The sequence below is a fragment of the Pseudophryne corroboree genome, chromosome 1 (assembly GCF_028390025.1).
Source record: "Pseudophryne corroboree isolate aPseCor3 chromosome 1, aPseCor3.hap2, whole genome shotgun sequence".
In the NCBI taxonomy this organism is placed as follows: domain Eukaryota; kingdom Metazoa; phylum Chordata; class Amphibia; order Anura; family Myobatrachidae; genus Pseudophryne; species Pseudophryne corroboree.
In genome coordinates this window covers 424559992-424585658 of record NC_086444.1, presented here as the reverse complement: position 1 = coordinate 424585658, position 25667 = coordinate 424559992, and the positions used below count along the sequence as shown (strand labels likewise).

The following is a 25667-nucleotide window of genomic DNA, read 5'->3' as shown; positions in this document are numbered from 1 at the left end:
ATTCCGGGAGTGGACAACTGGGAAGCGGATTATCTCAGTCGTCGGGATTTTCACCCAGGCGAATGGTCATTAAATCCAGAAGTGTTTCACATGTTGGTTCAGCGATGGGGTTATCCTCAGGTGGACCTGATGGCATCTCGACACAATCATCAAACGCCCCAGTATGTGTCCAGAACAAGAGATCCAAAGGCAGTCGCGGTGGATGCTCTCACTGTCGCGTGGCCGTACAGTCTTGTGTATCTGTTTCCACCGTTTCCGCTGCTCCCTCTGGTGCTAAAACGGTTCAAAAGAGAGTCGCTCACAGTCATACTAGTGGCGCCTCATTGGCCTCGGAGAGCTTGGTTCTCGGATCTTCGAGGATTACTCGCAGACGATCCGTGGCCGCTCCCAATACGTCCAGACCTGTTACAACAGGGTCCGTTTCTTTACCCCGATTTAGCGCGGCTGCGTTTGACGGGGTGGCTGTTGAGACCGCCCTCTTAAGAAGAGAGGGCATTCCAGATTCAGTTATACCAACCATGTTACGAGCTAGGAAGCCGGTTACGGCAGCTCATTATTACAGAATATGGCGTGCATATATAGGTTGGTGTGAAGCTCGGCAATTTCCGACATCAGCTTTCAAAGTATGCCGCCTGTTGTTGTTTCTACAAACAGGGTTAGATGGAGGATTGCGTTTATCTACACTAAAGGTGCAGGTATCTGCTTTGTCAATTTACTTTCAAAGACGATTGGCTCTATTGCCGTCTATACGCACTTTTCTCCAAGGTGTACTCAGGGTACAGCCTCCATTCATTCCACCTACAGCGCCATGGGACTTGAATCTGGTTTTGGAGTTCTTACAGTCTTCATATTTTGAACCCTTACAACAAGTGGATATAAAGTTTCTCACTTGGAAAACAATTTTTCTCTTAGCCTTAGCTTCGGCAAGGCGTGTTTCGGATTTGGGTGCCTTGTCATGCAAGCCACCGTATTTGGTGTTTCATGATGACAGAGCGGAACTTCGGACGAATCCCGCCTTCTTACCAAAGGTAGTGTCATCTTTTCACATCAATCAACCAATAGTAGTTCCTGTGTTGACAGCACATTCTGGAACTCTGGATGTGGTTCGCGCATTACGCGTTTATGTATCCCGAACGTCTTCAGTTCGTAAGACGGATACGTTATTTGTTCTTTATGATGCTGCCAAGATGGGTTGGCCAGCGTCTAAACAAACCTTATCCAGATGGATAAAACTGACCATACGTCAGGCTTACCTTCATGCTAGGTTACAACCGCCTACGTCAGTAACCGCTCATTCCACACGTTCTGTGGGAACTTCATGGGCAGCTGGTCGTGGGGCTTCTGCGACGCAGCTTTGCCGGGCGGCTACATGGTCTTCAGTGCACACGTTTGTGCGCTTTTACAAGTTTGATACTTTTGCGGCATCAGCATCTAGCTTTGGCCGCCTAGTGTTACAAGTGCCAAACAGCTCTCCCGCCCACGGGGGAAGCTTTGGTACGTCCCAAGAGTACTCCAGTGACCCCTAGTGGATGAAAAAGAAAATAGGATTTTGGTACTTACCAGGTAAATCCTTTTCTTTGAATCCATAGGGGGCACTGGACGCCCACCCAGAGCAGTTTTACCTACTTGTGGTTAGTTCTGAGGATCTTATGGTAACACACTTTCACCGACTGGTTCAAGTTACAAGTGCTGGTTAGGGTGTCAACTGTTTAGTTGTCAGTAACGTTATGTGTTAACAACGTTAGTGTCAGTTATGTTATATGTAATACTCCATTATCAACCTCTCTTAATTCCTGTTCGGCTCAGTAAAAAACACTGAGATGTGCTCGGGGATATGGAAGGGTGGAGTGTTACTAAATTTAAATATTCAGTGCTGTTCCTACGGAAGCCCGTCCATATCCCAAGAGTACTCCAGTGCCCCCTATGGATTCAAAGAAAAGGATTTACCTGGTAAGTACCAAAATCCTATTTTCTCTACCTAATTAAAAGGGTGAAAGTACCGCTGAATATTCGGTATGTGTGTGTCTGCTGTTTCAGTCAAAAGCACCAGCCAAGCACGCTAGACCAGATTGCGTTTGCAGAAAGCGTGAAGGAAGGGAACACGCTCAACTTTGCAAATAGAATAAAACTAAGATTGGTGGAGGAATTTCTCATCAGGTTAACGCCACCGACACATACAGAATCGAATGTGCGCAAGGCAGTTAAGAGACCTCTTCCTATTATACCGGAAGGAGGAAGAGGGTCTTCTCATTGATACAGAGGAAGGTGAGTTCATTGAATCTAACCTAAGCGCCGATTTTCCAGAAAAGGACACGGCAATCTCAGGTCTTGAGTCTTTATTTGAAGTGGTAATAGAAGAACAATTCAAATTGTTCGAATCCCAAAAGCCGCGTTCAGTAGTGTTCCCCATTCCTAAATCCCTCCACTCTCAAATGGAGGAGGCTTGGGAATCCCCTGACAAACATTTTCAATTTCAAAAAAAAAAAAAAAAAGGGGGTCTCAAGTAACTTATCCTCTGCCTATGGGTGTAATGGTTAAGTGGGAGAATCCACCAGTAGTGGATGCTTCCCTAGGAAGGTTGTCGAAGAAGACAATCTTACCAATACTTAATGTGACGATTTTGCAAAGTTTTGGTAGCAGCAGGTGCAACACAGAGACCTGCGATCATCTGAACTTGGGTCTACAGGGCCATGGGAGCATGGTCTGGACGTATTGTACAGGCTATTGAGGACAAATAGCTTAGAAAAGATTACCCAACGGGCGGAACACAGTCATGAATCTGTTTCATGCTTGTGTCAAGCCTCAAAGGATATTAACAGGATAGCATCGCGCATCGGCCATATCGGTTAGACGGATTTTATGGCTCAGAGAGTGGCAGGGAGACTCTGACACCATGCAGGCGGTAGAATCCACCCCCTTTGGGGGTGAGATGCTTTTCGGTCTACAGTTGGACAAGTGGATTTCGCAGGCTACTGCAGGTAAGTCCACCTTTATGCCTAGGCCTTATACAAGAACCACTCCACAGGTTCGGAGGGGTTATTTGGGACCAGTTTTTCATTCATTTAGATCACGGCCCTTTTTGATCCCGGGGAAGAGGTTTCGGTACACAAGTACGTGGGGGCAGAGGAGAGGCCGCTCACAGGCAGCAACCAGAAAGCAGGACAAAACTGCTGACAAAACCGTGGCATGACAGCCTAACAGCTCACCTGGGGTCCCCGTGGGTGGGCTCACGTCTGGAAGGTTTTAGGGGCATCTGGGCCAAAACCTCACCAGACCTTGGCATAAACAACAATCTCCAAACAAACTGGATTTTCAGAGATCTCACAGTCAGTTTGTTTACAACGGGATTGCCTCACTGCCCTCAGAAAGCATACAGGATGCATGTCTGCATATCCAAATCTGGGCTCCTCACCAGGCTGAGTAGGGTTCGCACTGGTGACGGATCACTACCAATTCTGGGCCTTGCCATTAGGTCTATCACAAATCTTTACGAAGACCATGGCAATCATGGTTGCAGGATTGAGTTTGTTGAGTGTCACGATTGTACCTTCTCTAGACGATCTCCGGATCAAGGCACGGGAACAGTTGATCAAGGATGTTCAGACATCTCATCCATTTCTCATGCAACATGGGTGGATTGTAAATTTCCAGAAACCCATCCTCATGCCAACTCAACAGATTCAATTCCTCAGTCTCCCCTTGGACACGGTACACTTGGGAGCGTTCCTACCAGAGTGCAAGGTCCAGGTCCCGCAGAGCTTAGTGGCTCAGAAACTGCGGACACACACGCACGGTTTCGCTACGCCTCTGTGTGCATCTTCTCGGGACAATGGTGGCATCGTTCGAGGCTCTCCAATACGGCAGACTTCATTTTCGACAATTCCAGATAAACCTCATAGCTTAGGGAGCAGGTTCGCACTGGTTTCTATATCGAGGAATCCGGTTTCCACCGCGCATACGAACCTCCTTAATTTGGTGGTTGTTACATAGGAATCTCGCAGCTGGCAGGAGATTCGGCATTTGGAATTAGAGGATCCTGACAACAGACACCAGTTCAGAGGATTGGGTGTCGTCTTAGAGAAACATCAGTTTCAGGGCAGATGGATGTTACTGGAGAGCAGCCTGCCCATAAACATTCTCGAACTGAGTGCGGTGTACAATGAGGTTATCTTAGCCGAAGACCTAGTCATGGGTCAACACGTCAAGATACGGTCGGACAATGTCATGACGACGGCTTGCTTAAACCGTCTAGGCGGAACAATGAGCAGGAAGGCGCCAAGGGCTGACACAAGGATCTTGTTGTTGGCAGAAAGGCGAAGCATCATCCTCTCGGCAGTGTTCATTCCAGGGGATGAATACTGGTACAGCAGATACTCTCACAGGACATGCATCCGGGAGAGTGGTGCCTACACGGATGTTTGAAATTATGGTATGGATATGGGGTCTACCTCAAGTGGACCTAATGACGTCTTGACAAAACCATCAGCTGCCCAGATTTGTGTCCAGGACAAGGGATCCAGCAGCAGATGGAGTGGACGCATTAACGCTTCCTTGGTGTTGCAGGAGGGTTTACATTTTTCCTCCTTTCCCACTCATACCCAGGTTTCTGAAAGGGTTGAAAAGAGAACGAATGTGGGCGATCCTGATCGCACCAGACTGGTCCCGCAGGAGTTGTTACTCAGAACTGCAAGGGTTACTAGGGGAAGATCCTTGGCGGTTGCCTCGGAGGGAGGACCTGTTATCTCAGGGACCAGTTCAACACCCAGTCCTGGGGACGTGTCTTTGCATGTTGTCCGAGCTTTTAGGGGTATACGTATAGGTTACATCGACTTTTCAGAAGGTCGGACCATTTGGTTTGTTTTTAGATGGGCCAAGGAAGTTTTGGCCTGCACCTATGCAGTCTTTGTCTAGACTGATTTGACTTGCCATTCGGCAAGCTTATATTTCCTGTAAAATACAGGTTTCGGTTCAGGCGGGTGATCCTACCACCCGATCAGTGGGGGCTTCATGGGCGGATGCCAGAGGTGCTTTCACTACTCAACTTTGCAGAGTGGCAACGGTCTTTAGCCCACACGTTCACTAAATATTACAGGTTTGATAACTTTGCGTCCGGAGACTCTTAAGTTTGGACGTTTAGTTTTGCAGGCCACCGACAGCACTCCCTCCCTTGGGGATAACTTTGGGACGTCCCCTAATGTAAATGGATGCTCCAGTGTCCCCTAGTGGATGAAAGACAAAAGAGGATTTTGGTACTTACCGATAAATCCATTTCTCTGAATCCTCTAGGGGACACTGGACGCCCGCGTCGGTGCTGTCAGCCTGCTGTGTTCGAAGTTCTTGTTTAAACAGTTCGTACAAACAGCGTTCGTTTTTCGGTTAACCATTTCTTGGATACTGTTTGATATGTTGTACGGTTCGGTTCCTCACCAGGTGCTATAGTATCATGTCCTATTCCCTCAGTCAAATTTTCCAAACTGAGGGAGGAGGGATGTGAAGGGGGAGGAGCCGGCTGTACACACAATGCTAATTTTAGATTGTGCCACACCTCCGGTTACAAGCTTCACACCCCTAATGTAAATGGATGCTCCAGTGTCTCCTAGAGGATTCAGAGAAATGGATTTATCGGCAAGTACCAAAATCCTCTTTTTTAATTCTCCAGTGTTAGTAAATCCCATTTCACTTGGGAGTAAAATATGAAAGTCATTCTATCAATAAAAATAAACCAATCTTACACTTAGAATTACTAAAATAGTGCAAAATGAAAATAAGTTTGACAATCATTTCTGATCTTAACCATAAAGCTGCTCAACTAAATTTCTGTGAATACATACATAACAGTTAAGTTCACAAACCTCATCAATTCCTTCTTCTTCATGAAAGGTACGTGACATAAAGAGACAGGTCATTGACTCTCCCTTCTTGGTGAAAAGGATGAAATCTTTTCCAATTCTCATAGAGCCACTAGTGAAGACAATGCAACAAGCCATGGGAAGAATGGGGGGAAAAAAACAGAAAAATAAATGATAAAATAAGTGGATTTCAAGAACTTCTGATTTATAACAAAGTGTTCTAATTATAACTGTCTCTTTGTTCCCCACTACCTGCAACATCAACCCTTTTCACTTACAACTCCTCCATAATCAGCCAGCTTACCTCTCCACAATCATCCAACTTTAAAACGTGTTCTCATCTTTCCCCAAGAAACCTTCTTGATCTCAATCTTTTTTCAACTAATACTCCTTTTGTCTGTGCCCCTTTACTTCTAAACTTCTGGAAAGGCTCACCTACAACGGTCTGACCCACTTTCTCACAATCAATTCAGTTCTTGATCCTCTACAGCAGACATTCCCAACCTCAGTCCTCAAGGCACACCAACAGACCAGGTTTTAGTGATATCCAGGCTTGAAAACAGGTGATTTAATTAGTTCCTCAGTTATTTTGATTTAACCATCTGTGTTGAAGCCTGGATATCACTAAAACCTGCACTGTTGTTGTGCCTTGAGGGCTGCGATTGGGAATGCCTGCTCTACAGCCTGGATTCCGGGATCTTTACTCTTCTAAAATGGCGCTCATTAAAGTGAACAATCATCTACTTGTATTTAAGTCAAAGGGTTACTGCTCCTTGTTTATACTCAGACCACTCTACTGCTTTTGACAGTTGATCACCCCTTTTTCCTGGTATCCACTTTTATTTTACTTGCTGAGCATTCAGTTACCCTCACCCTCACCAGTGATTCCCATCTTTGGCCTCTTTAAGATACACCGCAACACAAGCTTTCTACTCCACCTCTGACCTAGGCATCTTCTTCCTTTAATACCCGTCAAGAGTTGTTCCATGCGGATTACCCATAAGTGGTCCTCTCTGCCTTGCACAACCAGATTCTGTCCCAAACACCAATGTTTTTAGAGCTCTCACAAAACTGCACTAATGTCTACTCCAGACCCTTTTTCCATCCATGATCAATTCTTATACATCTTCCTGCCACCCTCAGTTATGTCGCATTTGTTCAGACTGTCATTTGTTTATTTTCTATTTTTATGTGTGTTCATTTTCAGCTTAGCTTTTATGATTTGTATTTGTAGTCTTGCGCCTATGATATGCTACTGTCTTTATTTCTTTATGCTTATTCAACAACATGATTTGAAATGAAGGGCTGGTGCATAGAACTGTGCTGTCTTGTTGAAAAACCAGGAATGGACCACTAACACCAAAACCCATGCAGCAGAAATATTTAAAAGAAACCTTTCAGGTTATAATAATTCACATCCACCAAATCCAGAGGTTCAAAAGGTGGCTTCTCAAGCACTGAAAGAACCAAATGGAGGAGTTTCCAATGAACAAGAGGTGTGATTGAACATTGAGTAAACCCTTAAGAAGAATTTGAAAGTCGAGCATAGCGGATAGCTTACGCTGGAAAAATATATAAAGGGCCAAGACCTTCAGAGAGAAGCGCTTCAACCCACCTTCCAAGCCATCCTGCGAGCATGATAGCAGATGAGTTCAGTTGGACAAAAACATATGGGTCTGCTTCCTTTCACATGACCAGGAGATGTAAATCTTCCAAATGTAATGGGAAACGGAGGAAGATGCTGGTTTCATGGCTTCAACAACAATGTCGTCAAAGCCAACAGAGCTGAAGTCTTAAAAGAAAAAACGTGCCACAAAAGAGCAGATTTGGTCTGATAGGCAGTCACAGTAAGGATGATCTGCTCCCATACCACAACTCTTGGCCAGTTTGGGTCAGCTTGGATGACTAACTCCCTTCGCTTTTGCACTTTTTTTAGCATGCTAAGGATAACTGAAATTGGCAGATATTTGTGGTACTTCCACAATACCATTATTTTGACCGCTAGGACTGCTTCCAGATTCTTTATATGCATCCTTTAGAGTGGCACCTTGTGGGTTCATTAAGAGGGCATGAAGTTCCCATACAGCACATAACACTATTCTATATATTGGTCAAAGATCTCCTAAAGAATTAACCACTCATGACAACTTAGGATAATTGGCTTTTCAGCTCTCTGTGCTGGGGGTGAACGCATAAATATTTGCTATTTCCACCTTGTTGGTTGATGTACACCACAGTTGTGGAATTGTCCGTTTGGATATGGAGGGACTATACAAAAGGTAGGACTGTGTGTGTAGCAGAGTCTGAAGAACAGCCCTTAGCTCTAAGATAATAGAAAGTCTTATCTCAGCATCACCATACACTAATCCTACAGACTGGCATCTGAGACTACTATGATTCAATGCAGTCTGACAGAGGTTGACCCTGGCCCGCATTGCGTCTGCTGACTCACATCAAGGATTGACAAGTGTTCTTTAACAGTTGGAAAACTAAAACGGCCAAAATGGGATTTGATCAAGACCAGCCAGTAAGAAGTTGCAGCTAGAAGGCTCACAAATGGATGTGTACAAATGAAATTGCTTCAAAGCAGGATCATCATGCCCAGCAAATTCATGCAGAACGGACACCTGCTTGGCAGAGAGCAAGGCAAGAACCTGCCTCCAGAAGGCCAAGTTCTTGTCATTCCGCAAGAAATACTTTATGGCACCTGGTGATGAAGAGGATTCCCATCAAGACTGCCTTCAATAAGTTGATCATCCAACTACGCTATTTCAAATGTCTCTATTGAGTATGAAGCAGTGTTTCTGAGCTCGCCTTGATGAGGCAATAGTCCAGATAAAGAATAAGAGTCACTGCCATGAACAACAAGTTCGCCACGATTGACCATGGTTAAGATCTGTGGAGCTGTGGGTAGACTGAAGACAAGCCCCCACCACAGACCAGTCAAGATTGGGAGGAACTCCCTCATGATGACTGCTTTTCACCAGGCATTACACTGGAAAACATGCTCGGACCATACTACCGAAATAACCTCTTGGTGAAGCTCCCCAAGTCTCCTCTGGGTTTTGTGGGCTTTATTAGACAAAAAAAATAAGAATTTACTTACCGATAATTCTATTTCTCATAGTCCGTAGTGGATGCTGGGAACTCCGTAAGGACCATGGGGAATAGCGGCTCCGCAGGAGACTGGGCACAAAAGTAAAAGCTTTAGGACTACCTGGTGTGCACTGGCTCCTCCCCCTATGACCCTCCTCCAAGCCTCAGTTAGGATACTGTGCCCGGACGAGCGTACACAATAAGGAAGGATATTGAATCCCGGGTAAGACTCATACCAGCCACACCAATCACACCGTACAACCTGTGATCTTAACAGCATGATAACAGAGGAGCCTCTGAAAAGATGGCTCACAACAATAATAACCCGATTTTTGTAACAATAACTATGTACAAGTATTGCAGACAATCCGCACTTGGGATGGGCGCCCAGCATCCACTACGGACTATGAGAAATAGAATTATCGGTAAGTAAATTCTTATTTTCTCTGACGTCCTAGTGGATGCTGGGAACTCCGTAAGGACCATGGGGATTATACCAAAGCTCCCAAACGGGCGGGAGAGTGCGGATGACTCTGCAGCACCGAATGAGAGAACTCCAGGTCCTCCTCAGCCAGGGTATCAAATTTGTAGAATTTAGCAAACGTGTTTGCCCCTGACCAAGTAGCTGCTCGGCAAAGTTGTAAGGCCGAGACCCCTCGGGCAGCCGCCCAAGATGAGCCCACTTTCCTTGTGGAATGGGCATTTACAGATTTTGGCTGTGGCAGGCCTGCCACAGAATGTGCAAGCTGAATTGTACTACAAATCCAACGAGCAATAGTCTGCTTAGAAGCAGGTGCACCCAGCTTGTTGGGTGCATACAGGATAAACAGCGAGTCAGATTTTCTGACTCCCGCCGTCCTGGAAACATATATTTTCAGGGCCCTGACTACATCCAGCAACTTGGAGTCTTCCAAGTCCCTAGTAGCCGCAGGTACCACAATAGGCTGGTTCAAGTGAAATGCTGAAACCACCTTAGGGAGAAATTGAGGACGAGTCCTCAATTCTGCCCTGTCCGTATGAAAAATGAGGTAAGGGCTTTTATAGGATAACGCCGCCAATTCTGATACACGCCTGGCTGAAGCCAGGGCTAACAGCATTACCACTTTCCATGTGAGATATTTTAAGTCCACAGTGGAGAGTGGTTCAAACCAATGTGATTTTAGGAATCCCAAAACTACATTGAGATCCCAAGGTGCCACTGGAGGCACAAAAGGAGGTTGTATATGCAGTACCCCCTTGATAAACGTCTGCACTTCAGGAACTGAAGCCAGTTCTTTTTGGAAGAAAATCGACAGGGCCAAAATTTGAACCTTAATGGACCCTAATTTTAGGCCCATAGACAGTCCTGTTTGCATGAAATGCAGGAAACGACCCAGTTGAAATTCCTCGGTAGGGGCCTTACTGGCCTCGCACCACGCAACATATTTATGCCAAATACGGTGATAATGTTGTACGGTTACATCCTTCCTGGCTTTGATCAGGGTAGGGATGACTTCATCCGGAATGCCTTTTTCCTTCAGGATCCGGCGTTCAACCGCCATGCCGTCAAACGCAGCCGCGGTAAGTCTTGGATCTGACAGGGTCCCTGCTGGAGCAGGTCCTTTCTTAGAGGTAGAGGCCACGGGTCCTCTGTGAGCATCTCTTGAAGTTCCGGGTACCAAGTCCTTCTTGGCCAATCCGGAGCCACGAGTATAGTCCTTACTCCTCTCCTTCTTAGGATTCTCAGTACCTTGGGTATGAGAGGCAGAGGAGGGATCACATACACTGACTGGTACACCCACGGTGTTACCAGAGCGTCCACGGCTATTGCCTGAGGGTCCCTTGACCTGGCGCCATACCTGTCTAGTTTTTTTGTTGAGACGGGACGCCATCATGTCCACCTTTGGTTTTTCCCAAAGGTTCACAATCATGTGGAAGACTTCTGGGTGAAGTCCCCACTCCCCCGGGTGGAGGTCGTGTCTGCTGAGGAAGTCTGCTTCCCAGTTGTCCACTCCCGGAATGAACACTGCTGACAGTGCTATCACATGATTTTCTGCCCAGCGAAGAATCCTTGCAACTTCTGTCATTGCCCTCCTGCTTCTTGTGCCGCCCTGTCTGTTTACGTGGGCGACTGCCGTGATGTTGTCCGACTGGATCAGCACCGGCTGACCTTGAAGCAGAGGTCTCGCTAGGCTTAGAGCATTGTAGATGGCTCTTAGCTCCAGGATATTTATGTGAAGTGATGTCTCCAGGCTTGACCACAAGCCCTGGAAATTTTTTCCCTGTGTGACTGCTCCCCAGCCTCTCAGGCTGGCATCCGTGGTCACCAGGACCCAGTCCTGAATGCCGAATCTGCGGCCTTCTAGAAGATGAGCACTCTGCAACCACCACAGGAGAGACACCCTTGTCCTTGGTGACAAGATTATCCGCTGATGCATCTGAAGATGCGACCCGGACCATTTGTCTAGCAGATCCCACTGGAAAGTTCTTGCGTGGAATCTGCCGAATGGGATTGCTTCGTAAGAAGCCACCATCTTTCCCAGGACCCTTGTGCATTGATGCACTGAGACTTGGCCTGGTTTTAGGAGATTTCTGACTAGTTCGGATAACTCCCTGGCTTTCTCCTCCGGGAGAAACACCTTTTTCTGGACTGTGTCCAGGATCATCCCCAGGAATAGAAGTCGTGTCGTCGGGATCAGCTGCGATTTTGGAATATTGAGAATCCAACCGTGCTGGCGCAGCACTATCTGAGATAGTGCTACCCCGACTTCCAACTGTTCCCTGGATCTTGCCCTTATCAGGAGATCGTCCAAGTAAGGGATAACTAGAACTCCCTTCCGTCGAAGGAGTATCATCATTTCGGCCATTACCTTGGTAAAGACCCGGGGTGCCGTGGACAATCCAAACGGCAGCGTCTGAAACTGATAGTGACAGTTCTGTACCACAAACCTGAGGTACCCTTGGTGAGAAGGGTAAATTGGGACATGTAGGTAAGCATCTTTGATGTCCAGAGATACCATATAGTCCCCTTCTTCCAGGTTTGCAATCACTGCTCTGAGTGACTCCATCTTGAATTTGAACCTTTGTATGTAAGTGTTCAAGGATTTCAGGTTTAAAATTGGTCTCACCGAGCCGTCCGGCTTCGGTACCACAAATAGTGTGGAATAGTATCCCTTTCCCTGTTGTAGGAGGGGTACCTTGATTATCACCTGCTGGGAATACAGCTTGTGAATGGCTTCCAATACTGCCTCCCTGTCTGAGGGAGACGTCGGTAAAGCAGACTTTAGAAAACGGCGAGGGGGAGACGTCTCGAATTCCAATTTGTACCCCTGAGATACCACCTGAAGGATCCAGGGGTCCACTTGCGAGTGGGCCCACTGCGCACTGAACTTCTTGAGACGGGCCCCCACCGTGCCTGAGTCCGCTTGTAAAGCCCCAGCGTCATGCTGAGGACTTTGCGGAGGCGGGAGAGGGCTTTTGTTCCTGGGAACTGGCTGTTTGTTGCAGCCTTTTTCCTCTCCCTCTGCCACGGGGCAGAAATGAGGCGCCTTTTGCCCGCTTGCCCTTATGGGGCCGAAAGGACTGCGCCTGATAATATGGCGTCTTCTTAGGTTGAGAAGCTACCTGGGGTAAAAATGTGGATTTTCCAGCAGTTGCCGTGGCTACCAGGTCTGATAGACCTACCCCAAATAACTCCTCCCCCTTATAAGGCAATACTTCCATGTGCCTTTTAGAATCCGCATCACCTGACCACTGCCGCGTCCATAAACCTCTTCTTGCAGAAATGGACAGCGTGCTAACTCTTGATGCCAGTCGGCAAATATCCCTCTGTGCATCACGCATATATAGAAATGCATCCTTCAAATGCTCTATAGTCAATAATATACTGTCCCTATCAAGGGTATCAATATTTTCAGTCAGGGAATCCGACCACGCCAGGCCCGCACTGCACATCCAGGCTGAGGCTATTGCTGGTCGTAGTATAACACCCGTGTGAGAGTATATACATTTTAGGATATTCTACAGCTTTTTATCGGCAGGTTCCTTTAGGGCGGCCGTATCAGGAGAGGGTAGTGCTACCTGTTTAGACAAGCGTGTGAGCGCTTTATCCACCCTAGGGGGTGTTTCCCAACGTGCCTTATCCTCTGGCGGGAAAGGGTACGATGCCAATAACCTTTTAGGAATTATCAGTTTTTTATCGGGGGAAACCCACGCCTCATCACACACTTCATTTAATTCCTCGGATACAGGAAAAACTACAGGCAGTTTTTTCTCACCAAACATAATACCCTTCTTAGTGGTACTTGTATTATCAGATATATGCAATACATTTTTCATTGCTTCAATCATGTAACGTGTGGCCCTAGTGGAAGTCACGTTTGTCTCCTCATCATCGACACTGGAGTCAGTATCCGTGTCTGTGTCTGCCATTTGAGGTAACGGGCGTTTTAAAGCCCCTGATGGCGTTTGAGACCCCTGGACAGGCACAGGCTGATTAGCCGGCTGTCTCATGTCGTCAACTGTCTGTCGCAAGGAGCTGACACTGTCACGCAATTCCTTCCACAAGCTCATCCACTCAGGTGTCAACTCCCTAGGGGGTGACAACTGTATACTAGGCAATTGTTCCGCCTCCATCTCATTTTCCTCTTCAAACATGCCGACACAATCGTACCGACACACCGCACACACACAGGGAATGCTCTGATAGAGGACAGGACCCCACTAGCCCTTTGGGGGGACAGAGGGAGAGTATGCCAGCACACACCAGAGCGCTATATATATACAGGAATACCACTATAAAAGTGTGCTTTTCCCTTTATAGCTGCTGTTAATATAAAACTGCGCCAAATTAGTGCCCCCCCCTCTCTTTTTTACCCTTTTCTGTAGTGCAGGACTGCAGGGGAGAGTCAGGGAGACGTCCTTCCAGCGGAGCTGTGATGGAAAATGGCGCCCTTGTGCTGAGGAGATAGGCTCCGCCCCCTTCTCGGCGGCCTTTTCTCCCGCTTTTTGGTGAGTTCTGACAGGGATTAAAATACACCCATATAGCCCTGGGGGTTATATGTGGTGTATTTATGCCAGCCAAGGTGTTTTACATTGCTGCTCAGGGCGCCCCCCCCTAGCGCCCTGCACCCTCAGTGACCGGAGTGTGAAGTGTGCCTGAGTAACAATGGCGCACAGCTGCAGTGCTGTGCGCTACCTTGTTGAAGACTGATGTCTTCTGCCGCCGATTTTTCCGGACCTTTTCTTGCTTCTGGCTCTGTAAGGGGGCCGGCGGCGCGGCTCCGGGACCGAGCTCCGAGGCTGGGCCTGTGTTCGGTCCCTCTGGAGCTAATGGTGTCCAGTAGCCTAAGAAGCCCAATCCACTCTGCACGCAGGTGAGTTCGCTTCTTCTCCCCTTAGTACCTCGATGCAGTGAGCCTGTTGCCAGCAGGTCTCACTGAAAATAAAAAACCTAAAACTAAACTTTTCACTAAGAAGCTCAGGAGAGCCCCTAGTGTGCACCCTTCTCGGCCGGGCACAAAAATCTAACTGAGGCTTGGAGGAGGGTCATAGGGGGAGGAGCCAGTGCACACCAGGTAGTCCTAAAGCTTTTACTTTTGTGCCCAGTCTCCTGCGGAGCCGCTATTCCCCATGGTCCTTACGGAGTTCCCAGCATCCACTAGGACGTCAGAGAAAGGAGAGTTATGGTAGACTTACCATTGTTAACTTTCTTTCTGCAAGGTACATTGGGTTCCACAGGAAAAACATAAGGGGGTGTAGAGTGGATCTTGATCCAGAGGCACCAACAGGCTAAAAGCTGTCCGTCCTCTCCATATGAATACGGAGAGCCCTAACCACATCCAAATAACGTTCTTTGGGAGGCAAGTCCGAAGATATAAAGGCTGGAACAACAATCTAAGTAACCTGGTTGAGTTCGCAGAACCTCCCGGTCACAGTGAAATACCAGAAAATGTGGACGACAGGACACAGCGCCTAAGTCCGACTCCCATCTTGCAGAGGCAATAGCCAGCAAGAACAGGACTTTGGCCGTGAGCCATTTAAGGTCCACCGAATCAAGAGATTAATTTGGAGACACTTGCAGGGTATGCAGTACAACAGACAGATCCCATGGAGCCACAGGAGGTACATGGGGAGGCTGAATCCGCAGAACACCCTGTGTGAATATATGAACATCAGGTATAGACGCAATCTTTCTCTGAAACCATACTGACAAGGCAGATATGTCAACTTTGAGGGAGGTCAGGCGAAGACCTAAGTCCAGGACTCTTTGTAGAAAAAACAGAATTCTGGAAGTTCTGAATCTATAGGCTTCAGAATTCTTATCAGCATACCAAGTGAAGTAAGATTCCAGACCTTGTATTAAATCCAGGCAAAGGCCAGTTTGCGGGCGTTCAACATAGTTTGAATAACCGCCTCGGAAAATCCTTTGACCCTCAGGAGTGATGATTCAAGAGCCAAGCCGTCATTCCGGCCAGGTCTGATAGAGACAAGGGCCTTGTACGAGGAGGTCTGGTCGCTGAGGAAGTAGAAGGGAATGCTCTGTCGACTGACGCTGCAAATCTGAGAACCACTGCTGTCTGGGCCACGCTGGAGAAACCTGGACACTCTCACAAACTTGTTCAAAGATTTGAGGTTTAGTATAGGCCGGAAGGACCCATTGAGTTTCGGGACCAGAAAATAAGATTTTACACTTACCGGTAAATCTATTTCTCGTAGTCCGTAGAGGATGCTGGGACTCCGTAAGGACCATGGGGATAGACGGGCTCCGCAGGAGGCATGGGCACTTTAAGAAAGACTTTGGACTCTGGGTGTGCACTGGCTCCTCCCTCTATGCCCCTCCTCCAGACCCCAGTTAGAGAAACAGTGCCCAGAGGAGATGGACAGTACGAGGAAAGGATTTTTGGGAATCCCAGGGCAAAATTCATACCAGCCACACCAATCACACCGAATAACTTGTGATAACTGCCCAGTTAATAGTATGAACAAACAACATAGGGGGCAATTCCAAGTTGATCGCAGCAGGAGATTTTTTAGCAGTTGTGCAAAACCATGTGCACTGCAGGGGGGGCAGATATAACATTTGCAGAGAGAGTTAGATTTGGGTGGGTTATTTTGTTTCTGTGCAGGGTAAATACTGGCTGCTTTACTTTTACACTGCAATTTAGATTGCAGATTTAACTCACCACACCCAAATCTATCTCTCTCTGCAAATGTTATATCTGCCCCCCTGCAGTGCACATGGTTTTGCCCAACTGCTAAAAAATTTCCTGCTGCGATCAACTTGGAATTACCCCCATAGTCTCGGTCTAAACCGATTAAGCTATAACATAACCCTTATGTAAGCAATAACTATATACAAGTCTTGCAGAAGAAGTCCGCACTTGGGACGGGCGCCCAGCATCCTCTACGGACTACAAGAAATAGATTTACCGGTAAGTGTAAAATCTTTTTCTCTAACGTCCTAGAGGATGCTGGGATTCCGTAAGGACCATGGGGATTATACCAAAGCTCCCAAAGGGGCGGGAGTGCGCGGATGACTCTGCAGCACCGATTGAGCAAACAGGAGGTCCTCCTCAGCCAGGGTATAAAATTTATAGAACTTTGCAAAGGTGTTTGACCCCGACCAAGTAGCTGCTCGGCACAACTGTAATGCCGAGACCCCTCGGGCAGCCGCCCAAGACGAGCCCACCTTCCCAGTGGAATGGGCCTTAACCGATTTAGGCAATGGCAATCCTGCCGTAGAATGCGCCTGCGGAATCGTGTTACAGATCCAGCGAGCAATAGTCTGCTTTGGCTGCATACAGAACAAACAGCGCTTTAGTTTTCCTAACCCTCGCTGTTCTGGCCACATAAATCTTCAAAGCCCTGACCACATCAAGGGACTCTGAATCCTCCAAGTCCCATGTAGCCACAGGCACGACAATAGGTTGGTTCATATGAAAAGATGAGACCACCTTTGGCAGAAATTGAGGACGAGTCCTCAATTCTGCCCTATCCACGTGGAAAACCAGATAGGGGCTTTTATGTGACAAAGCCGCTAATTCCGAAACACGCCTCGCAGAAGCCAAGGCCAACAACATGACCACTTTCCAAGTGAGATATTTCAACTCCACTGTTGTGAGTGGTTCAAACCAAGGTGACTTGAGGAAACTTAATACCACATTAAGATCCCACGGCGCCACCGGAGGTACAAAAGGAGGCTGAATATGCAGCACCCCCTTCACGAATGTCTGTACTTCAGGAAGAGAAGCCAATTCCTTTTGAAAGAAAATGGATAAGGCCGAAATTTGGACCTTTATGGACCCTAATTTTAGGCTCAAAGTCACTCCTGTTTGCAGGAAGTGAAGCAGACGACCCAAATGGAACTCCTCCGTAGGAGCAGTCCTGGCCTCACACCAAGAAACATATTTTCGCCATATACGGTGATAATGTTTCAATGTCACGTCCTTCCTAGCCTTGATCAGGGTAGGAATGACCTCCTCCGGAATACCTTTTTTCGCTAGGATCCGGCGTTCAACCGCCATGCAGTCAAACGCAGCCGCGGTAAGTCTTGGAACAGACAGGGCCCCTGGTGCAGCAGGTCCTGTCTTAGAGGAAGAGGCCACGGATCTTCTGTGAGCAACTCTTGCAGATCCGGATACCAAGTCCTTCGTGGCCAATCTGGAACAATGAGGACTGTTTTCACCCTTCTTAGTCTTATTATTCTCAACACCTTGGGTATGAGAGGTAGAGGAGGGAACACATAGACCGATCTGAACACCCAAGGTGTCACTAGAGCGTCCACCGCTACCGCCTGAGGGTCTCTTGACCTGGCGCAATACCGCTTCAGCTTTTTGTTGAGACGGGACGCCATCATGTCTATCTGAGGCAGTCCCCACCGACCCACGATCTGTGCGAAGACTTCTTGATGAAGTCCCCACTCTCCCGGATGCAGGTCGTGCCTGCTGAGGAAGTCCGCTTCCCTGTTGTCCACCCCCGGGATGAATACAGCTGATAGGGCGCTTACATGGCCTTCCGCCCAGCGAAGAATCCTGGTCGCTTCTGCCATGGCCGCTCTGCTCCTTGTGCCGCCTTGGCGGTTTACATGAGCCACTGCTGTGACATTGTCTGACTGAATCAGAACCGGTTTTTCCCGAAGCAATGCCTCCGCCTGGCGTAGGGCGTTGTATATGGCCCTCAACTCCAGGACGTTGATGTGGAGATAAGTCTCTAGATTCGACCAGAGAACTTGGAAATTTCTTCCCAGTGTGACTGCTCCCCAACCTCGGAGGCTTGCGTCCGTGGTCACCAGGATCCAGTCGTGAATTCCGAACCTGCGGCCTTCTAGGAGTCGAGCACTGTGCAGCCACAACAGGAGAGATACCCTGGCTCTGGGAGACAGGGTGATCCTCTGATGCATTTGCAAATGGGACCCGAACCATTTGTCCAGTAGATCCCATTGAAAGGTCCTCGCATGGAACCTTCCGAAGGGGATGGCCCCGTACGATGCCACCATCTTCCACAGGACACGCGTGCAGTGATGCACTGAAACCTTTTTAAGCTTTAATAGGTTCCTGACCAGGGCTATGAGCTCCTGAGCCTTTTCCATCGGAAGAAAAACCTTTTTCTGGTCTGTGTCTAGAATCAGACCCAGAAAGGTCAGGCGCGTTGTAGGGACTAGCTGGGACTTCGGTATATTGAGAATACAGCCGTGCCCCTGCAACATCCTCACCGACAGCGACACGCTGTCCAGCAACTTCTCCCGAGATCTCGCCTTTATGAGGAGATCGTCCAAGTATGGGAGAAATGTGACACCCTGCTTGCGCAGGAGCACCATCATTTCCGCCATTACCTTGGTGAAAATTCTCGGGGCTGTGGAAAGCCCAAACGGCAACGTCTGAAATTGGCAATGACAGTCCTGTACTGCAAATCTCAGGTACGCCTGGTGAGGAGGGAAAATCGGAACATGAAGGTATGCATCCTTTATGTCCAGGGACACCATCCAAACCCCCCCCCCCCCCCCCTCCAGGCTGGCGATGACCACTCTGAGCGATTCCATCTTGAACTTGAACTTTTTCAGGTACAAGTTCAGGGATTTTAGATTCAAAATGGGCCTGACCGAACCGTCCGGTTTCGGGACCACAGACAGGGTTGAGTAATACCCCTTTCCTTGCTGGAGAAGAGGAACTTTGACTATCACCTGTTGAAGATACAATTTTTGAATTGCAGTCAACACTAACTCCCTCTCTGGCGGGGAAGCTGGCAGGGCAGATTTGAAAAACCGGCGAGGAGGCACGTCTTCGAATTCCTGCCTGTGTCCCTGAGAAACAATCTCTATAGCCCAGGGATCCACCTGTGAGTGAACCCAGACCTGGCTGAAAAATCGAAGACGTGCCCCCACTTGAGCTGACTCCCCCCGGGAAGCCCCAGCGTCATGCGTCAGACTTTGCAGATGTAGGGGAGGACTTCTGCTCCTGGGAACTAGCTGCATGCAGCTTTTTTCCCTTGCCTTTTCCTCTGGCAAGGAAGGACGATCCCCGTACCTTCTTGCTTTTATTGGAACGAAAGGACTGCATTTGATAATGAGGTGCCTTTTTAGTATGCTGCGGGGGAACATAAGGTAAGAAATTCGATTTACCGGCCGTAGCAGTAGAGACAAGGTCCGAGAGGCCTTCTCCAAACAACTCCTCCCCCTTGTAAGGCAACGACTCCATATGCCGCTTTGAGTCAGCATCCCCCGTCCACTGTCGGGTCCACAGGAGTCGCCTAGCAGAAATAGACATAGCATTTATTCTGGAGCTTAGTAAACAAATGTCTCTTTGAGCATCCCTCATATATAAAGCAGCATCTTTGATATGCTCTAGGGTCATTAGGATGGTATCCTTATCTAGGGTGTCAATCTCCGTAGATAAGTAATCTGTCCATGCTGCGACAGCACTACACACCCAGGCCGATGCCATAGCCGGTCTAACGATAGTACCGGAATGTGGGTAAATGTGCTTCATGGTAACCTCCTGCTCACGATCAGCAGGATCCTTGAGGGAAGCTGTATCCTGAGAAGGCAGTGCCACCTTCTTGGATAAGCGTGTCAGCGCCTTGTCTACCTTCGGCGAAGATTCCCATCGTATCCTGTCCTTTTGTGGAAAGGGATACGCCATAAGAATCCTTTTGGGAACTTGTAGTCTCCTATCTGGAGATTCCCAATCCTTTTCACACAAGTCGCTTAGTTCAAATGAGGACGGAAAAGTGACCTCAGGCTTTTTCCCTTTATACATGTGTACCCTCGTGTCAGGGACAGGGGGTTCCTCAGTGATATGCAAAACCTCTTTAATGGCAATAATCATGTAACGAATAACTTTCGCCACCTTTGGCTGTAATTTTGCATCCTCATAGTCGACACTAGAGTCGGTATCTGTGTCAGTGATCTGGGATATGGTGCGTTTTTGAGACCCCGAAGGTCCTGGTGCCACAGGGACAGGCATGGTCTGACTACCTGACTGATCCCTAACTTCAGCCTTGTCTAATCGTTTATGCAGTAAATTTACATTTGCATTCAAGACATTCCACATATCCACCCAGTCCGGTGTCGGCGTTGCCGACCTGACCATCATGCACTCCCCCGCCTCCTTAGGTGAGCCTTCCTCGTCAAACATGTCGACACACACGTACCGACACACCTCACACACACAGGGAATCTCTTTTCTGAAGACAGGTTCCCCCTGAGGCCCCTTGAAGAGACAGAGAGAGAGTATGCCAGCACACACCCCAGCGCTATATAACCCTGGAGAAAAACATAGATTGTTTACCCAGTAGCGCTGCTTAATGTATAAACGCCAATAATGTGCCCCCCCCCTCTACATTAAAACCCCCTTTCACCGTGTGTCAAGCAGGGGAGAGTCCGGGGAGCTTCCTCTCAGCGGTGCTGTGGAGAGAAAATGGCGCTGGTGAGTGCTGAGGGAGAAGTCTAAAAAATGGCGAGGGCTCTTTTATATACATGTACAGTGCCCACCTGTACATGTATATAGACTTTTGCCATAGGAGAGGTGTTTTATTGCTGCCCAGGGCGCCCCCCCAGCGCCCTGCACCCTTACAGTGACCGGAGTGTGTGAGGTGTATGGGAGCAATGACACACAGCTGCGGTGCTGTGCATTACCTCAGTGAAGCACCGAAGGCTTCTGCCGCCTGAGACGTCTTCTGTCTTCGTTTCTTCTGGCTCTGTGAGGAGAACGGCGGCGCGGCTCTGGGGTGAACGCCCAGGACGAACCTGTGTTCACTCCCTCTGGAGCTAATGGTGTCCAGTAGCCGAGGAAGCAGAGCCTATCATTTAAGTAGGTCTGCTCCTCTCTCCTCAGTCCCTCGATGCAGGGAGCCTGTTGCCAGCAGTGCTCCCTGAAAAAGAGAAAAAATCCTAACAAAAATGCTTTCTAAGCAGGAAACTCAGGAGAGCTCCCTGCAGTGCACCCATTCTCCTCTGGGCACAGTCTAAAACTGGGGTCTGGAGGAGGGGCATAGAGGGAGGAGCCAGTGCACACCCAGAGTCCAAAGTCTTTCTTAAAGTGCCCATGCCTCCTGCGGAGCCCGTCTATTCCCCATGGTCCTTACGGAGTCCCAGCATCCTCTAGGACGTTAGAGAAATCAGGATTTTGGTACTTACCGATAAATCCCTTTCTCCGATTCCACAGGGGCCAGCTCCCCAGTTACTACCTACTATATCCCCATTGTATCTGCTCTCCAGTGGCCCCTAGTGGATGAAGGAGAAACAGGGTTGAGTAATACCCTCTGCCTCTCAGGGACTGAGGTACTGGCACAACCACTCCTGTACTCAGGAGAGAACTCACAACCATTTGCAGAGCTTGCACTTTTAACGTATCTGAAGGGAGGGCCGTAGTGCAGTACTGGCGTGAGCGATGTCTCTTGAAAGAGATAGTGTACCCATGAGAGACAACTTCCAGTACCCATGCGTCTGAAGTGGTCTTTAACCATACCTGGGTGAACTGTAGAAGTCTGCCTCCCACCCTGGGATCGCCCAGGAGGAGGCCCGCCCCGTCATGCAGCAGGCTTGGCATTTCTGAATCAGGCTGACGGGCTGCCCAGGATTGTTTCGCCTTGGGCTTGGTGGTTTTGGGAGGACGAGACTGTCTCAGGTATGCATGACCTTTTTGCTTTCCCTAGAGGCCGAAAGGAACGAAAAGTGGTACCTTTTGCCTTCTGTGCAGAAGGATTAGTTGTGGGGAGAAAAGCAGTCTTAGCGGCTGCTATTCAGATACTATTTTATGTAGGTCCCCAGTGAAGGCGAGTACCTACAACGTCTTTTTGAAGCCTAGGTCAACTTTCCATTACCTCAACCACAGTATGCAGCGAGCCAGGACAGACGAGGACGACGCATTATCTGTGGAGTCCCGTTTATCAGTTCACTTTGCCACAGTAGTGGAATGCTCATCATCATTGATTTGTAGGATATGCTTAAGAGCAACCACTAACGCAGGGACATCAACCTGCAAGGAAGAATCCACATCAGTAACACAGGAGTCAGTGTCTGAGAGGGCCGTATGCACCCCCCCCCCCCCCCCCCACCTGATGAAAACATCTGAGAGGTTTGTGAATTGTGAAGAGGAATCAGCCCGCTTTAAGGACCCAGGGACACAGGAGTATCCTGAGGCAGATTTTGCTGCAGCTGGTTAGACAGATTTTCCGCCCAACGCGGATTAACCATGGGGACAATTTGTGACTATAGTGATACAGGTGATCCCATAGGGAGCACTAGGTATCTGCTGGAGTACCCCAGTAGGTTGGTGAACACAGCCTATGTTGGCTTCTGTGTAGATGAAGGAGCTGCAGATTGACTGGGAGGTGCATGACAAATAGTACACAGATCATCATACAATAGTTCCCCCTCTGGTAACTCCTTGGAGCATGCTCTGCATGATGCAGGAGCGTCCACTAAATTACTGCCCTTTCCATTAGACCAGCGGTGGTTAACCCGCTGCTTTCATCCTCCACATGCAGCTCGATCCGCTCCCGACCACCGCTGGCCGGCACACCACACACACATACTTCTAGGTCTCCGGCCCGTGAGCCAATCAGAGCTCACGAACCGGCAGCTAAGGCTCCTGATTGGCTGCTGGAGCGCCGAATTGAAGATAGTCCCTGGCGGCGGAGACTGAGGGGCAGGAGAGGCGCTCTCCTCCCCTCACAGCAGCAGTGCTGTGAGCAGCACTGGGGGGGGGGGGGGCGTGACTTCTCAGCCGCAAGTACCCGGAAACCGGGCCGCGGGAGTATGCAATGCCGCTTGGGAGGTGATGGAGCTGCAGCGCTGAAATGTCACTATGACTTACACTGCTGCGAGCCCAGTCAGAGATGAAGAAATCTTCTTTCAGAAAAGCCCAGTACAGCCCTCCTGTTAGGTGACCTGCTCCTGCAGGCACCAGCTCGAAACTGAGCTCTCAGTGCCTGGAGGCGGGGTTATAGAGGAGGCCAAAATGCATCCTGGGACAGGTAAAGCTTTAGCATGTTGGTGCCTCTGGATCAAGATCCACTCTACACCCCCCGATGTTTTCCCTGTGTAAACCAATGTAATCTGCTGCAGAAAAAGGTCTTAACTCCCATATTGTCAACAATGATGGAATCCAGACCCAAGTTAAAAACAGATCCAGCATAAGGCAAAGCCTCCAAAGCCATTTGGATTCTTCATCTGCCTTCCAGCATTTAAGCCAGATAGTGCATTTAGTTGAAACACCCTAAGCAAAAATTTGGGACAAACCTAGGTCACAAACCACAGGAAAAAAGGTGTGGGAACTAAATATAATAAACAAATATATTTGTTTATTATTAAGGAAAATACACAGAATATCCTCAAGTTACTACATTGGCAAACATTTTCTATTTAAACAAAATAATCAAACAGTGATAGGATTTATTTACTTACGATTTTAAACCATTTCCATACTGCCCAATATGAATAGATTCAGGAGTCCTTTTAGCAGAACGACCAAACTGGATAACACCTGCAGCTTCACCTATCGTAATAAAGTAAAATAGAAAAGATAAACCAGATTAGATCCATTGAGCACTTTACTTGACAAATAGTTAAATGTATATAAATAAATATGTTCACACAACTGAAATTGAAATCCATCTTAAAATCTTATAAATGATTTTAATAATTTCCAAAATAACTAGCAAAAAATTAAAAAAAAATTATGAAACAAAAAGTAAAATGTTTTGTAGTACTCACTTGGATCCATTCCTGCTCCATCATCAAGAAAACAAAGCATGAAACCACCTCTCAAGTCTTCCCTTGGCACTACAGGTGATACATTCAAAAATAAAATTAAAAGTTAGTAAATCTTAAATCTAGAAAAGCAAATAGTCAGTAGGAATAAAACCAGATGGACTACTGTATTGCCACTTTGATGTGTAGAATATGAATTCAAACAGGCTTATGAAATATTGTAATGTTACTACTGTATTTCACAAGCTCAAACAAGTTTCATTTCACAAAACGGAATATTTTAATTTAGGGCTAAAACCACACAAGGTTGACTATGAAGTCAAATATTAATTTTAGATTAAAACGGGAGGCGGTCAGGATCACGACTGCCGAGATCTTGTACTGATCCCATTAAAACATCCAACATTAAAATTACTTCTAGTAATCATAAAACAGCAGAACTGCAGTCAAAATGCAATTTTGTAACAGTCACAGTTTTTCTATTGTGCAAATGTGCCTGTTGTAAAATTTTGCAACTTCTGATGGAAGAAGCTGCACAAATTAAGGTGCTCTATGTGCACCTCAAAATACTCAGACATACAATATTCAGAGCAGTGGGCATTGATGTTGTGTTTTTTTTAACTATTTCAACAATGTACAATACTATGCAAAAGTTATAGACAAGTTCACCATCCCTGTATTCGATCAAGCATGTCACGTATACTTTGGGAATAGGTGGTGGCCCTTGCGTTACGTAACCATTTCCCCTGTAAAAACACTTTGCCTTTTTTTGGGTGTCAAGCTGTTGATGTACAGTACTGTCCAAAAGTTTTAGGCAGGTGTGAAAAAATTGGGATTTTATCTTTTTCTCTGATTCCATCTGGGGGACGCTGCGCACTTACTGATGGGTTAGTGTGTGGGAAGGGAGTTTGGCACAGAACCTATAGAAAACTAACTCCTCCCATCTCCAGCCTGTTCAAGAATCACCTCAGTTAACGTTTAGCAAAGCCGAAAGAGACAGAACAGACCATAACCAATAAACCAGACAAAAATACGGGAGGGATCGCAGCGTCCCCCAGATGGAATCATAGAAAGATTTTACGGTAAGTAAACAAAAATCACAATTTCTCTTTCATCCATCTGGGGGACGCTGCGCACTTACTGATGGGTTTTCCCAAAGCAAGCTAATTAGAGGAGGGAGAACCAGCCGACATTGCTGTCTGTAAATTCTGACGCCCAACAGAGGCAGAGGCAGTCTCCAAACCAAATGTATGAAAATGGTAGATCTTCGTGAAGGTATGCACGGACGACCAGGTAGCCGCTCTACACAGCTGCTCAACAGCCCAGGAGGCCCCAACGGCCCTAGTCGAATGAGCCCTCAGGGGGTTGGGAACGAGAACAGTAGAGGATACATAGGCCTGCCGAATAGCAGAGGTCACCCAACGAGCGACCGTGTTTTAGAGGCCAACCACATTTAGGCGAGTCAATCAGAATTAACAACGTATCTGTATGGCGAATAGATTCTGTATGGGACAAATAAATGCGTAAGGCCC

The 25667-nt window shown here is 47.7% G+C and overlaps 1 protein-coding gene across 6 annotated transcripts in view; it reads right to left on the bottom strand.

Annotated features, from left to right (window-relative positions):
- MORC2 (MORC family CW-type zinc finger 2) overlaps nucleotides 1-25667 on the bottom strand; it is a 343405-nt gene that overhangs the window by 286505 nt on the left and 31233 nt on the right. For all 6 annotated transcript variants that reach the window (XM_063913415.1, XM_063913413.1, XM_063913411.1 and 3 more), the window contains exons 5-7: nucleotides 24139-24207; nucleotides 23830-23920; nucleotides 5853-5961 (exon numbers count right to left, since the gene is read on the bottom strand). In XM_063913415.1, the coding sequence (XP_063769485.1) occupies nucleotides 5853-5961; nucleotides 23830-23920; nucleotides 24139-24207 (269 nt within the window). The remainder of the gene's footprint in view (nucleotides 1-5852; nucleotides 5962-23829; nucleotides 23921-24138; nucleotides 24208-25667) is intronic.